At 44.6% G+C, this 15607-nt stretch overlaps 1 protein-coding gene across 5 annotated transcripts in view; it reads right to left on the bottom strand.

Annotated features, from left to right (window-relative positions):
* The window catches only part of Fyb1 (FYN binding protein 1), a 132971-nt gene that overhangs the window by 74736 nt on the left and 42628 nt on the right, over positions 1-15607 (bottom strand). For 4 of the 5 annotated variants that reach the window (XM_087896908.1, XM_087896910.1, XM_085676684.2 and 1 more), the window contains exon 2: positions 2958-4089. In XM_087896908.1, the coding sequence (XP_087753034.1) occupies positions 2958-4089 (1132 nt within the window). Of the gene's footprint in view, positions 1-2957; positions 4090-14366; positions 14507-15607 lie in introns of those variants that run through there. The other variant, XM_087896911.1, reaches the window with a different exon arrangement.

Genomic DNA, 15607 nt, shown 5'->3' with positions numbered 1-15607 from the left:
CAGCATTCTGACAGCCTTTGGGTAATGCCGGCCCCGGATTCATTCCTGTAACTGTTAAGGTCTCAACTGATTATTTCCACAGTTAGCACACAGAACAGTTAGTGTTTCTTTCTAGTGTTAAGAACAAGACAAGAAAGAAGGCTGAACAGAATGTTTCCTAGCAGGTTTTTTGCTACCTCCTACAGACCACCCAGCAGCTGGGCCTGGCGGGGTGCTTACGAACCCAGACGTTATGATGAATCGTGCCGGAACACCTGGAAAGAAGTTCTCTTTTAAGAGAGTCAAAAGAAAGAAAGCATCTTGACACTTCAACTTAAGAAAGTGTTTAGGGTTTTGTAGTTGTAAATGGTTCTAGTGTCGGCGGGGGTGGAGGAACCAAAAGTGTTTTCAGCTATTACATGTTACTGTTATTCCCCATTCTGAAAACCGTGTGATAGATGCATGTTTGCAGTTTACAGACAAGACACTGAGAAGATCTCTTAGTGGGGGGACACTTTGTGTAGAATTCATTTTGTGTCAAAGCTCCATTTAACTGAATGTACAGACAATATGCGGAAGTTATTAGTACACTATGGAGAGCATTATAATTTGATGCTGGAAAAAGCTGGGGGCAGCTAGCATCATATTAATATCCTTCTCTGGGAGTACACACCTAAAAGAGTGATGAAAATTCATGCCTTTTCTGTTCCACAAATGAGAGGAGAATGCTAAACAAACTGATTTCTGCTTTAAGGGAGCTCACGGTTTTACTGACAGTAATTTTTTTAAAAGACACGTTTTAACCAAAAGACAGAACAAGAGAAAGGGTTGCGGAGTCTTTGGGTACCATTTGTACCTGATTCATCATTTCAAGAGGTCTTACGTTTCGTGGAAGGCAGCCAGCATGGGTACTGGGACAGAGATGGGCACAGTCTATAGACTCAGAGACGTGAGAAGCAGCTGTGGCCCTGCGTAGGTAAGCTACAACTTGGGCAAATTCCCTAACTGTGCTGGGATAGAATTCCATTTCATTGCTTGCACCGAACACATAGAGTAGGATTGTGTAATGTGATGTGAATGTCCTCTACAAATGGCAAATATTTATCTCGATGTGAAAATAGAAAAGGAGCAAGGCAGCAGAAGTCGGAAAGAGTCCTAAAGGTTAAAGGCCAAGGGGATGACACAGACCATTTCGGTAATTTGGAAATCGCTGTAACTACTTTAAGCAACTATAAGACATGGGCTGCTTAGAGTCCATCTCTATGTTCACTGCAAAGCATTTTATCCCCATCAGCAGCCTCATAACTTAGTAGATTGAAAAAAAGGAGTCATTGATAAACACCTGGTAGACCTGTTCTTTTTCTAAGCAAGCAATGTCTTTTCTTTCCCACCTTAGTTCAAGTGAATGGCTAATGTTCTGAATTGTCCCAGGCACCAAGGACCCAAAGTCCTTTAGTGTGAGGCTTCATACTGAGCTAAGCATGCTTATCACGGGCACTTCAGAGCTGGAGAAAAAGCTGCAAACTCAGTAAACCTTGGTGATCAAATTGGGTGAACTTGGTGAAGCAAGAAGGGGGCACACTTGACGATATCAGTCTTGGGGTAATTGTCATGGGAACCTGGCTCTGTGCTCTTTCTCCACCCCTGGTAGAATCGGCTGTTTTTTCTTGGCCCCAGTCAGGAGCAGGCGGCACAATCTGGAGGTGATGACAGCCTTGTGCCACCTGGACTTCACCTTCCATTCTCTCTCAGCTACAGGGGGAGCCTGTGCGAAGGTCTACCAGAGACAATGGTTATGCTTAGACCTGCTTGTATCGGACAAGATCTTTCTTTTTAAGGTAGAATCTCACGTAGCTCAGACTGGCTTCAAACTCTCTAAAGTAGTCAGTCCCAGGACTTTGAACTTCTGATCTGCCTGCCTCCACCTGCTAATTCCTGAGTCACAGGCCTATACCACCATACATAGATTTAGATGATGATAATATTATTTGGAAAAACATATGACTTAGAGTGGTATGGTCACTTGCAACTATCTTTTTTTTCCCCCCTCCTTACAAGGGACAGCAGTTGTGTGCCACTTGCTAGAATATTAATCACCACAGGCATGAGTGAGCCTTCCTCATCACAACACAGGGTGACAAGTGTTTACAGAGACATTCAGTGTCTAATTCCACCCATACACCATAATACTGCAGTGACATCTTGGGAAGAAACCCGAAGCAGTCTTCTAGAAGGACAAAAAACCACTTTGTTTGCCTTCATTTACTAGCTGTGTATGCCTTCATAAACTGCAACAGTACAGATGTTATTGGGAAATTAAAAAAACAGCTAAAATAAAAAAAAACCATGAAATACTATCTCCTAAAAACTCTCCTGCTTAAATCTTGGGCTTCGGCAATATGATCAATAGCATTGGCAGCATTGACCTTTTGACCTGGATGAGAGATTGCTATTGTGTTGTAGGAAGTGGCTTTACTTCCAAAATGTCCTTAGCATTGTCCATTGTGACATTTGAAAATACCTCCTGACAACGCAGACATCCGCTGGTCATGACATTTGAGCCCTTCTAGAATGCTGACTGAGAGGTCTGCCCACTTCTCTCTTTGACTGTGGATGGGCATCACATCTCTCTCAGTCAACAGAAATAAAACCCAAGGGAATAAACACAATGGTTATCCTTAAGCAGAACCGCTTATTAGTCAAATAGGTGTATTTCTTTCCCACTGTTCCCCTCTAAAAAGTCAGTCCCCCCCCCCCACACCCCCGCCAGGCACTTTCTCATCGTACTCAAAAAGAACTTGGATTTTCGACCTTCTCAGACCTCCTACACAAAGTGAAGAAACCGCCACAGGAAAATTGACCCTACACTCGCACGAGCATCAGTTATGCAAACATTCCTTGCTCTAAAGCTTCTCCTGGAAGCTGCAATGCTCTCCACTGTGCGCAAACCACAGTTACTAGCAATAAGAAACACTCACTGTTTGCAGCGTCAGCTTTGCGGAATCTGCTCAGGTCAACATTGGGTGGTCTGCTGGGCTTGGATGGAGGCGGGCCCAAGACGGACAGAGGAGGCAGGGGTTTCTGCTTGGGGCTTGCTGAATTCTTGTCTCCTTTTTCCTTCTCCTGACTTTGACCCCATGGTGTCCCTGCCGTCAGCTTGGAAGGGGCCTTAGGGAATCGGGCCGGTTCTTCCTGATTGATTTTATTCAGAAAGATGTTCTTTGTAACATCTGTTTTCCTATCTTCTTTTTTCTCTTCTGAGTTTCTGGAGGGCCCTGGGCTCCCTCTATTTGCGGCAGGTTTCAGAACCACCCCAGGAAACGGCGAACTTGTCGTTCCGCTGTCCTTTTCCTCTGTGTCTTCCCTGGCTGGTTTGAAAGGGCCACCCTTGCCCTTGGCCCCTAGTGGCACTGGGGATCCTTTCTGGACCGCTGCATTTTTAGAGGCGCTTTCCTCATCCTGAGAGTCCTCTGTACTCAGAGATGGCTTCTGGCCAAAGGTGTGTCTGGGAAATCGAGGTTTGGGGTCATCATCTTGTGCCGCAGGCATGAACTTGCTCTTAGCTCCGGCCACCTTTGAGAACCCTGGCTTTACATCGTTTTCGGGTACTGGGGGAGTAGGCCCTGGCTTTGGTCCTGGCGTCCTTAAGTCAGACTCGTGGTTCAAATTGTGAAGCTTATTCCCAGAAGGTCGTAAAAACGCCGGTTTAGGATCTTCTTTAGTCAAGCTGGTGGGTTTGGGGCTTACAGGTTTCAGAAACCCCGCTTTGATCTCGGGGTCTCTAGAAGCTGAGTTTGGCTGTGTTCCAAATCTTTGGTTCCCTCCACTAGGTTTTAAAAATGGGGGTTTGGGATCCTTGTCAGACTTTTCCTCACAGGTAGGTTTCGCTGCCAAGGGTGGTTTTGTGGTCCCAAACTTAGGCGTGTTGCTGGGTCCTGTGGGAGGACTGGCATTTCCTTGGTTGTCAAATAAATTCTTTCTTGCTTGGATTCCCGAAGGCGCGTTTTGGCCGGCAACTTTGAAAGGCTTGCTGTTGGCGGAGACCTCCTCTGTCGGGCTAGTCCCTGTGTTGAACTTCGCCATGAGGGACTTCACATCTGTTTTTCCATCCTACGAGTACAGGGAACAACAAAAGCCAGTTGAGAACCAGAAGTCTCACTTGCAATTTAAAATACTATACCTTCAAGGGCTTCCTGATTTGCGGCCAGAGCGCTGCAGTGTCGGGGTGCCGCTGATTGGTTGGCCAGCTATTGTAACATTTAAGTTCCTCTATGGCAAAATAAGTAATGAGGGTTTTTTTTTTTTTTTTTGAAAAGGGAGGGCTGTGGCTGTGCATAAACTTCTCTTTGTCACACAGGCCTCACTCGTTTGTGTTGAGAATGTTTCTCTGTCCCCTCACTGCCTGCCTACCTATCTTGTTGGGCTTACTCAAGCTCCATATTTCCCCATACTTTTGCTTCACTTGAAAAACATATGGAAGTGACCAACCAATGAATTCTCCCACATTTTACAGTGGAGACTCATGTGGAAACTGGACTTAAAAATGAAAGTAGATGTTGTGAATTTAGGCTCTAGGCTTTGACCCAGCAAAGCAATGCTAGCATCACTGTGGCTGACGAGAGTGTTCCTGTTCCTGTTGCATTTAAAGTCTGTCTGCTGTCAGGGAGATGCTACAGAGCATCCCAACCCTTCTGAAAGGTACAGGATGAGGGTTCCTCATCTATAAATGCAGAGTGCTACTGTATGGCTGTATGCAGACTAACAGGCCATGAGGTGGGAGCGTAGGGTTCCATAGGGAGGACAGTAGACCAGCAGCAGGAACTGGCTGGGAGGTCTCATTTCCAGATATTTCTCTCAGTCTTGTCTCTTCCATAATGACTTTTATCAGTCCCCTGCGGTCCTGCCTCACCTGCTCCCTCATGAGAATTAGGAAATTACTCAGGAAAGACGCCAGACGTTCCCCTTTCTTTGTTAATATAGTCCAGTTTAACCTGGGACAATTAACGGTGTGTTTGCTCTTTCTTTAAAAAACCACGGAACTTGAGCTGGGAATGTGGCTCAGTTGAGAGAGTATCTGCCTAGCAGGCATGAAGCCCTGGCTCAGATGCTTAGCATGAAATAGCAATAAAACAGGTGTGGGGGTACATTCTCCAGTGCCAGCGTTTAGGAGGCCGAGACAAGAAGATCAGAAGTTTATGAAGCTTCAAGTCATCCTTGACTACACAGCAAGTCTGAGACAAGACTCGGCTCCATGAGGTCCTGCCTCAAAAAAAAAAAAAAGTTAAAAAGTGGGAGAAGCCCTTTGCTCAGTGCTCTGACTGAAGCTTCACAAAGAAAGAGAAAGCAGTATAAAATACTAGTCAGAAGGCATAGCTCACTGATGGGGCAGGTGCTCATCATGGGCAGGGTTCTGGGTTCAATCCTCCGTGCACAGTGTGTGCACATACACACACGCACAGGTGCAAACATGCATGTGTGCACACACAAGCATTTACAATGCAAGCTTACAAAAGTTTGCTCTCTGCTTGCGAGGAAGTTTATTACTGAGAACATTATTTTTGATCCCTACATTTCGATAGAGGTATAATTTATAGTCTTTATGTATCATTTCATTGGGGATTATTAAAAACAAGGTGGAAGAATAAAACGATTAAGGACCTAGGCTTGGGAGCCGGGTGACAAGGAATATCCATGAGCTTTCGTATCTCCTCATGCAAACAATGCCATGGTGCTGCTCCAAGGTACATTAAACGAGTCCACAGGGCAGGCAGGGTGTACAGCGCACATCAGACGGCTTCCTGTTTTTGTATAAAGAAGAAACCTTACCGATCATCTCTTCTCCCTCCTCGCTGCACTGCCAGGGAACTGAGCCCGGCTCTGCTCTAGCGGCATCGCATCTACACAGCACGGGGAAAACCCTTGAAATACCCCTGACCATTGTCAAACACCACGCTTATTTTTAGCTCAAAAAATATGGAAGTTGTGGATGAAGAGTGGAAACTGTAGTCTCGGCTGCTAATCTGGATCCAGGAGACCTTGCAAGTGTCTGAGCTAAAGGAGGTCTGGGCCTTGAAGCTATTTGACGGAGGCGCAAGCCTTGGCTTTGCTGTGTGGCATGGCATCTAGCAGGTTATTGGCTTTTCTGATCTGCTTTTTTAATCTCTGAAATCGGAACTCTAATTCCACTTGTCACTCTGTTTTCATTTGTTTTGGCAAAGATTAAATGGGTTAATACAAGTGGTTAGGTACGTAGCTCAGTGGTAGAGTACTTGCTTAGCAAACACAAGGCCATGAGTTTGGTCCTTAGCTCTGAACAAACAAAAAAATATATATAAATAAATGGATTAAGAATTGAATGCAACACTTATCCACTGATTTTTTCTGCCATCATAATTGTTTCTAATTCATTCATAATATAGCATCGTCTTTTCGAGATAGAGCCAAAATTGAATTATCTGCACCAATGTATCTTCAAACAAACACACTTGTCAATTACACACAGAGTATGGTGTTTGAGTCTGAGTCACTGTCCTCTTGAGTGTTTTCGGAGGATGCTGCAAGATGGGGAGGGAGGAGTGACGGGTTGCTCTGTGGGACCCTTGAAGAAACAGTGAGCGTAGCCAGGCTCCCTGGTGTGTTTGGCACATCAACAACCTGAACTGCTCAAGAGGGCAGTTTTCAGGAGTTAATTCTCTCCTCACACCATACACCATCCTGGGCACCGAACTCAGGCCATTTGGCTTGGGGGTAGGCATTTTTACCTACTGAACCATCTCCCCGACTCCCCGACCCCCTTTTAAAGTAAAAGCAATGCATAAACATTCAATTTGTAATGAAACCAGAATGCAAGACTATTAATGTTTAATTATTGTTGTGTTTTTTCATCAATGACAAAAAAAATCTAGCTAGTCATGTTAAAATTGAAGCTAAGGGTTCATAACCTTAGACGATTAGCTTAGTAAGAATGCCACAGTCAGAACAAAGGAAGGTGTGAGTGTCAGGTAAGCACTCCCCTACTGAGTCACACCCCAAATGCTTGTGTATATTTTAAAGTGCAAAAGAAATAAGAGATCTTTGAATGACAACTAATGAAAATCAAAAGTAACTTGGAAGCTCAATTTTGACCTTGTTAAGATGTGTTCATCATTCTTGGGATTAAAGCAAGAGGAGAATGAATCGTCTCTGTGGGTGCTGTTACTCTTTCCTAGGCAAAATGCACAAGAGAAAAAAAAATGCCTTCCTGTGATGGTCTATAATGTGCTTAATCCTTAGGGAAATATAGATTAATAATAACCATTTATGCAATTTTTTAAGAAGTTTGTTGATGATTTTTAGATTGTGTGGCATGTCTTCCCTCTTTTGTTGGTGTGTTGACTCACTTGCTCTGAATCCTGATTCTTCTCACTGAGCACCAGTCTTTCTTCCTCCTGGTGTGATCACCAATATCAGGACCACAGGTATGGTGGTGTTTTAGACAACCTGAGGCTGTGAGGGGCTCGTGCATAGTGAAAAAAAACTCTGGGAAGCTAGTCGTAGTTCTTTCCACGGCTTAACGGATTACACATAAGGAGCAGGAAGCCGGAGAGAGCAGGGACAGGAAAGGCCCAGCTTTCATGCTGGTGATGATGCCACTCTGACAAAGACTGGTTGGAAGGCATAACGAAACACAGAGAAAACAGAAACCCTTCCTCAACCTGCAGAAGTTCTCTATCTTGAAGTAGAAAGCAACTCATTGAAATGTAATGGATTCAAGAAGATCAAACTAGCATAGAGAAATAGCTTTCAGGCATAGTGGTTTGCTTTGTAGAAGCAAGACAATGACAGATACATTTTTTATAACCAATCCCTACTCCCTTCCCAACACATGTGCACAGACACTCACACCCAACATGTATGCATGCATATGCACACATGTGTATGCACACTCACACACACATCCACGAAACCGAATGCCATCTCTTCTACTTGGAGGTGTTTCGTCTGGTTTACCTGGGACACTTGGAAGAAGGCATCTTTTCAAATCTTAAAATAAATATTCTTGAAACTTCTTATTATCAGAAATTACCCAATAAAGTTATAAAGTTAGAGGTAGTGGAAGATGAAAATATAATACTTATAAAACCCTAGTCAAATACAAAGATGGTAAGCCTCAGTATAGAGCAACAGATTTACAATGAAGTTTATTTCTTTCCAACAGCATTGCACAAACATTTAGCTCATGATAACTTGCATACTTCGTGTGTACACTGTCTACTTGGTGAGATGTAGAAGCAAAGACCTGGCTTTACTTTCCTTCCCTTGTTAGGAACATGTCTCCTCCCACGCAAACATCTCCTTCAGGCCTGGAACTTTCTCCCGCAATATGCATTGAATACACTGACTGATGGGCTGAATCGACTTGATTTTCTCTGTGACTGATCCACAGAGAAGCTGGAAAATTATTTCTTCATTTCTTGGTTGACCTCAGCCACAAATCCATTCTTACATCTCCATCCCATTGCAAAAGGACTGTCGTGGGTTCCAGTCAGCTGAACTTCTGAGGCTGGAGTGAGTGCAAGGCCCCTTCTCAACAGGATGTGGGAACTTGTCGCTCACCACAAACTTAAGTTCCTGAGAGCAGGAGCTGAGTGCTTCAGAGGGCAGGGCATTGGTGGGAGGAGCTGGTGGCAGAAGCCGCAGTGACAGCCTAGGTTGCGACAACCCTTTCTACACGTGAAGGTGGAGGTGCTTTTTTTAAAATATCTCTCCAGCCAGCAATGTCTTGTCCTCGGTGGCTTACACTTTGAGGGAAAATGTCCCATAAAGAATACTACTGGCACCCGTGGGCTCTCCCAAGGCTGTGTGTGTTTGTCTATTTCTTTATGGTAGGTTGGCCTGAATACACTGGCAGGAAACTTCTGTGGGTATCACATTGTGGCATTGGTTCTAATGCTACCCAAAGCACCTGTTAAAACCAGGATCTTTCCCTTGTTTCTGCTTTGTAAATGGGGGGCGGGGGAAGCAAGAGAGTTTAGCAAGCCATAAAGCCCGGATGCTGATGGCTTGGCTCCCAACTGCCTTGCATTGTCAAAGTGGCAATCAGTAGGATTTTCATATTCTTCCTCAAAGACTAGGATGTCTTCTTGATGTGAGTGGAGATGGGATGCAGAGAACACAGAGGATGGTAGTATAGATTCTATAGATACTATAGAAGAATGAACAGTCCTAAAATTGCTTGTTTTGCTTTTCTAACCTATATATGTGTGTGGGCATAAATAATAGGATGATGTATATTACAGCAAACTCAGCCTACATCAAGATATTGGTTCATCCTACTTAAGAGTTCTAAATATCCATTGTGCATACACTGAATTTAGTGTATCTCACTTTGACACGCTCTAGTTTATTACCTGTTCTTTATTCCAGGGTATGAATCATCTCTATTTCCTCATATATTTAGCAAAAATTTATGTATTCTGGTGTTGATTGGGAAGAATAATCACATTATTAAGTGTAAGATTTCATATACAAGAGAAGGAAAATTCTGGCCTATGCTGTCGTATAACCTCTGAGGACACTTTGGTTCACTTAGATGAACCAAACCAGTCACTTAGAAACTAACATTCTGTGGTTCCATTCACTTGAGGTACCCAGTGTAGTTGAATTCACATAGACAGGATGGCTGCCAGAAGCTGGGGAGGAAAGGAATGGGGAGTTAGCACTTAACATAGGCCCCGTTTCAGATGGGAAACATTAAATGTTCCCAGAGATGTTGAGGGCTGCACTACAATGTGACCATATGTGATACAGAATTGTAGACTTTACACAGTTTAAGTCAATTGGACTGGGCAAATGCCTCAGTGGTTAAAATGCTTCCTCCTCAACATGAGGACCTATGTAAAGTCTGGATGGGATTGATGACCACCTGTAATTCTAGCCTTGGAAGGCAAAGGTGGGGATCCCTAGAGCAAGCTAGCTATTGAGACCAGCCCCACTTTTCAGCTCTGGGTTCGATTGTGAGACTAACTCAAAAGTTCGAAGAGCTCTGGAGTATGAATCTCCAATTTCCCACCAGCCTTAAATTCCTATAGAAACACACACACACACACACACACACACACACACACACACACACACACACATTCTTCTCTCTCTCCGCCCTCATTCACATGTATACAAACAACACATACACACACAACATAAACACACTCTTTTATTTCTCTCCCCCTCTCATTCACACACACACAACAAAGACACACACAAAACACATACACATAAAACACACACACATTGACACATAAAAAAAGGGAAAAAATTGGCAGATTTTTATGTTAACTATGTTTTACTACCATACAAAAATTCAGTAAGGTTAGTTAAAATCAGTGCTTGGAGAAGTATTAAATTAAATGTAATGTAATAGGTAAATACAAGCATGGATAAGGCAAGCAAGAAACTATTAGAGTGGTATAAAGATGGCTTTAAAGTTGTTGGCCAACACGGCAAATACAGGTATTTTGGTTGGTGTCCTGTGACATGAGGGTGTCTGAGGATAGAAAGCACAGGTTGGGGGTGGTAGCATCATCGTGAGGACTTTTCCCTTCCTTCCCTTCTTCCCTTCTTCCCTTCTTCCCTCCTTCCCTTCCTTCCTTCCCTCCTTCCCTTCCCTTCCTTCCTTCCTTCCTTCCTTCCTTCCTTCCTTCCTTCCTTCCTTCCTTCCTTCTTTTCTTCCTTCCCTCCTTCCCTTCCTTCCTTCCTTCTTTTCTTCCTTCCTTCTTTCTTCCCTTCCTTCCCTCCTTCCCTCCTTCCCTCCTTCCTTCCCTCCTTCCCTCCTTCCTTCCTTCCTTCCTTCCTTCCTTCCTTCCTTCCTTCCTTCCTTTGTTCCTCTCTCCTCTCTCTCTCTCTCTCTCTCTCTCTCTCTCTCTCTCGTTTCCCTTTAGTGTAGAACATTATGGAAGCATCGGTGGGTTGATCTTCAGTGCTTCTAGTAAAGCAGAATTGAGCTCCTGGGATAACGGGAGCGTCACCTCAGAAATCTAATAGAAGATACCAGTGGAAGTCCAAAGACAGAAACCAAATCATGGGGAAATGGGGTGGAACTTGAGAACCAGCTCTAAAGAAGGATGGAGGACATAGAAACCAAGCACTTTCACAAGGCACTTGGCAAGAAGACCCTGATACCAGCTTGGTCTGATGGGACCAACTAAAGGACCAAGCCATTGGAACTTGGTTCTGTCTGACACCCTGACTTAAGACCTCCTTCCACTGTTACAAGCCACAGTCATAGTACTTTGGAACAGAAATCACTAGAAACCAAAACATGGATCTCCATCTAAAATACCTTGCGCTAGGTTTCTATGAGATGCGAAGTGCTTAAATGGAGGAAGTTTAGAAAAGAAGGGCGAGAAGGGCTCTTCTCGTGATTGCATTACAGGGTCAGCATTTGCTGCTGTCCTTTACTCCCCAGGTGGCATCCAGCTGTGTTTGGTGATTAGTCACAAGCAGCAGAGGGGACTTGGCGCTTAACCTGCCCAAGCCAGGTCATATGCTATTCTGGCCTGTTGTCAGGAAGCTTACCCCAGCAAGGCAGTTATCCAAGTGAGTCAGTTACTATATTGTTGCTGCAACAAGATATTCAAAGAAAACAGCAGCTCAGGGAAAAGAAAGAACAGTTTATTTTGGCTTACAGTGTTTGAAGGTATAGTCCATCATGGCTAAGAAGTTATGGCCGCAGGAGGATGAGGCATCTGGTCACGTTATACCCGCATGCGAATGCCTGTGCTCGGCTCAACTTCTGTCTCTTTTGGTGGTCAGGGGTCTCAGCCTACAGAATGGTGCCTTCTCAATTTAGGCTAGGTCCTTCCACATCGATTAACCTAACCCTTATATATATCCAGAGATTTGTTTCCATGGTGATTCTGAATGCCACTCTGACCGCAGTTAAGATTAACCACCACACAACGCATATGCTGAGCTTATACAGCCTCATAGCTTTCCTAGCTTCCTGTTTCTGCAACTAGGTTGGTTAGCAAAGTTACATGAGCAAGGTGAATCTGGGGCTTCCCGCATTACAGAGAATCCCCAGACTAGATTCTGATATGAAAATACCTTTTGGCTTCTACAGTTTCCTACTGGCTTCTTACATCTACCTGGACACATACTTGATTTGTTCTGGTGGTTAGGGCAGAGGCTATTCCAATGCTCCCTCTCACACTCAGCAACTCTACAGTAATTAAGAACAACCTTAGCCCAGAGCTTTAGTAACAAGCAAGGAGGTAAAATTGGGCCTTACAGCTAACCCAGTTGAATTGGTGGCCCTAGCATTGAGTCGCGGTGTCTGAGGAAGAAGCAAAGCCTTAACCATGGGGCCACAGTTTTATGGAAAATTAGCAGAGTAAGGGACTTGTCCTGACCCCCCAGGACCTCAGTCTGTGTCTCTATCTTGCTCTCCTGCCGCCCTCCTCAGTGTGGTATTGAACCTCACTCTGGCTCTGTCTTGCACACACACTGCCCTCCTCACTGTGGGATTGGTAGCGTCACTGACAGCAATGGACAGATAACAAATAAACTTGTGAATTGCTTCCTTTCTGGGTGCTGGGCCAAGAGATTTTGGGACATCACCTAACAAATATAAGCATTATTCAATAAAGCAGCTGAGGCATATACATCCCATTCATTTACCCATTGCTCACAGACGGCGCCTGGTCTGACAAACCAAACAGCTCTTACCAATCCCGGTAGTCAGAGAGGGACCAAACCTTCTAATAAGACATGGTTTACTTTCTCTATCTTCTTGTTGTTAGAAACATGGCCTCAGAGGCAGCTCCCAGAGCAATCTTAGACAAATGCATGGCTCAGGCACATCCCTGAACTTCCCTGCCTTGGTAACTTCTGATGCAAGTGGGATCTGAAAACAGCCTCCAAATTGCTGAGACCTTCCCAGCCATTGTGTGCACTTAGGCTTTGGGCCACTAGGTGTCAGCATACCCTCTCTGTGAGGCGTCATTTCAGGACCCGCATTTCTCCTCTGAAGGGAAGTGGAGAGAAGGGTCTTCTGGTTCCCAAGGAAGAAGTGTGTGGGGGGCGGTGGGGTGGGGGTTAACATGAACCAAGTGGAAGTTAAAGAGATGGAAATGACAAGGAGGTAGAACTGACTTCAACCTGTGGAAGTGATGCACTTCCCAGCCTTTCTGCCCTCCTTTTGAAATACTCTGCCAGCTTTCTCACAGGGTTCCTGGAACTGGCTACAATTCCTTGGATATGAATGATTGTCTTGAGGAGAGCATTTTAAAGATGGGGTTGTGTTGGAAAGAACAACTTCAACTGTCTCCCCTTCGCCTGTTGTCTGTTGCTTGTTGCTTGGGACATCAGACTCATTGTGTGTCGGATCTCATATATGTATGTGTCTCCTCAGGCAGCTCCCCTCCTAGCAGGAAGAGAGAGGCTGTATTTATCTATGGCTTTGCCTGTGTGATGGCAGACTCTTTATTTTTCTATACAAGTAAACTTGTACCTGGTGCCAATATATTTTATGCAATTACCAATAACTTAACGCTACATATTAGTACTCAATATGTAACTTTATTCCCAGAACAAACCCACGAGGCCAGAATAATTATTACATCTATTTGCTAAAGAAGAAAGCTTACAGACATCATATGGCTCTTTCAGAGTTACATGGCGAGAGGAGGCAGGGTCTAATGTCTATTCTCTTTTAATGACTCCGCTATAAATCTAGTACAAAGGGGAGGGGGCAAAACAGCCTAATACATTCTTCAAAGGCAACAGCCACACATGCAAGAGAACCAAAGCTTGCAACCCAAATCTGTAGTTACTGGCTATCCTCAATGTCTTCCTTGGCTGACTCGTAGCTGTTAGTCATTATCTATCGGGTGTGCCAGGGCCTCCTTGGAGAATGAGGGTCATTGGATATGGCGTCTTTCCTTTGTCAGTGTGGGAATCTTACAGAAACCCCACGCTCTGCCATGTCTTAAAGTCTGAAGGAAACTGAATGTAGTCCCCCCTGCCCCCATCAGCAGGACGAACCCACATTTGTTAAGCGTGAGAATGAGGCAAGTCGTTGGTGCCCAGCTCTGCACGCAATAGAATTGTGCCTCTGGCTCTGTTGCAAGGCTAGAGGTTTGCAAGGCACAAGAGGCCCATCCAGTCACAGCTAGGGATAGACACGTTCCCAGCTGTCTTTTCTATCTGCTCTTCTCCCTCCTGGCTAAGATAAAGCTGAGATTTAGCATCTGATGTCCATCTCCTCTCCTGTTTGCCAATAGAATGTGTCTTTCTATCACTTCCTCAGTCAGGACAATCTGTCCTGCCAGAATCTGGAGGTGGCATCATTCCCTGCTGTAAAAGTCCCTGCACTGATGTGAGCAATGAGATCTGGGCATACTTGTTACCTGGTTGCTGCAGAAGAAGGTAGGAAGGTGACTAGGCTCAGTTAGTGGGTTTTCCTGGGGGTCGTGCCTCGGCTTCCCTTGCTTTTAGCTGCTGTGTCTGTCTTGCATACAAACTCCAAGAAATAGCAGCATATTCTGATGCCTGGCAGGGCCGTGTGTAGGGGAATGATTGGATGAACTGCCCCTTCCTCCCCGTGTCAGGCTGACACACAGAAAAGTTTACTTATGTCCTCAGGATATTGAGCAAGAAGGGGAAAAGACGGGAACTGAAAAGTGTCTATTCAGTCATCTACTTCTGCTGACCTTCCCACCAAGCATGTGATATTCAAAAATGTGAAACCAAAGCTCTGGCGGCCACCATTGTACAAGAGGGCGAGGACTTAGGAGGATTTTATTCCCAAGATCTGTCTGTACACCCGGACCTGTCACTTTGCGGTGGAGGCCGAATTGTACTCTTGATTGGGAAAGTCCCGTCAACCAATGTGTGCAATACTTGGGGCCTAACTCTGGCTGTGGTCTAGAGATGAAATGGGGTGCGTGTAGGCAGCGTATATACTGGAGAGCCCCATGGATTCTCTTCTAAAGGTCTCGTGATATTTCAAACTCAGGGGCAAATAAGGTCCTAGATAATAATCTTTGGTAAGAAACTATCGTCAGGATTTTAAAAATTTCACTTAATTTCTTTGTTCATTCGTGATCTTAAGGACAAACATGAAAACCAAGTACTATCCTGAGCCCAGTGAACAGGACAAGCTGTTTCTCTTCATGGCTATGACCTTGTAGAGGTCCCTTCAGGAAGGTCTGTCCTTTATAAGTTTGTGAACCGCACAGCCCACTTGCCCTCTCCGGTCAGTGACCTATTTCAGAAGGCTCTCCTTTATTGATTTGTTTGTTTGTTTATTTTTGTTTTGTTTTGGCTTTTATTTGAGACAGGGTTTCTCTTTAGCTTTGGGGCCTGTCCCACAACTAGCTCTTGTAGACCAGGCTGGCCTCAAACTCACAGAGATCTGCCTGCCTCTGCCTCCCGAGTGCTGGGATTAGAAGCACCTGCCGCCACAGACAACTCTTAAAATAAGAAGAATTTTTTACATTTTAAAAAGGACTGTAAAATGAACAAACAAACAAACTAGTTAGAGTGGAAGTTAGTCCTTCGCTCTGTGTTTCCCATCAGTAGTCAGACAGGATCCTCTTCCTGTTCTTTCTAAGGAAACTTGAGAGCTGCACTCATGGGGCTGATGTGC

The sequence above is a fragment of the Myodes glareolus genome, chromosome 15 (genome assembly GCF_982192425.1).
Source record: "Myodes glareolus chromosome 15, mMyoGla1.1, whole genome shotgun sequence".
NCBI classification, from domain to species: Eukaryota; Metazoa; Chordata; class Mammalia; order Rodentia; family Cricetidae; genus Myodes; species Myodes glareolus.
The sequence above is the reverse complement of the archived record's forward strand: the minus strand, read 5'-3'. Positions and strand labels throughout refer to the sequence as shown.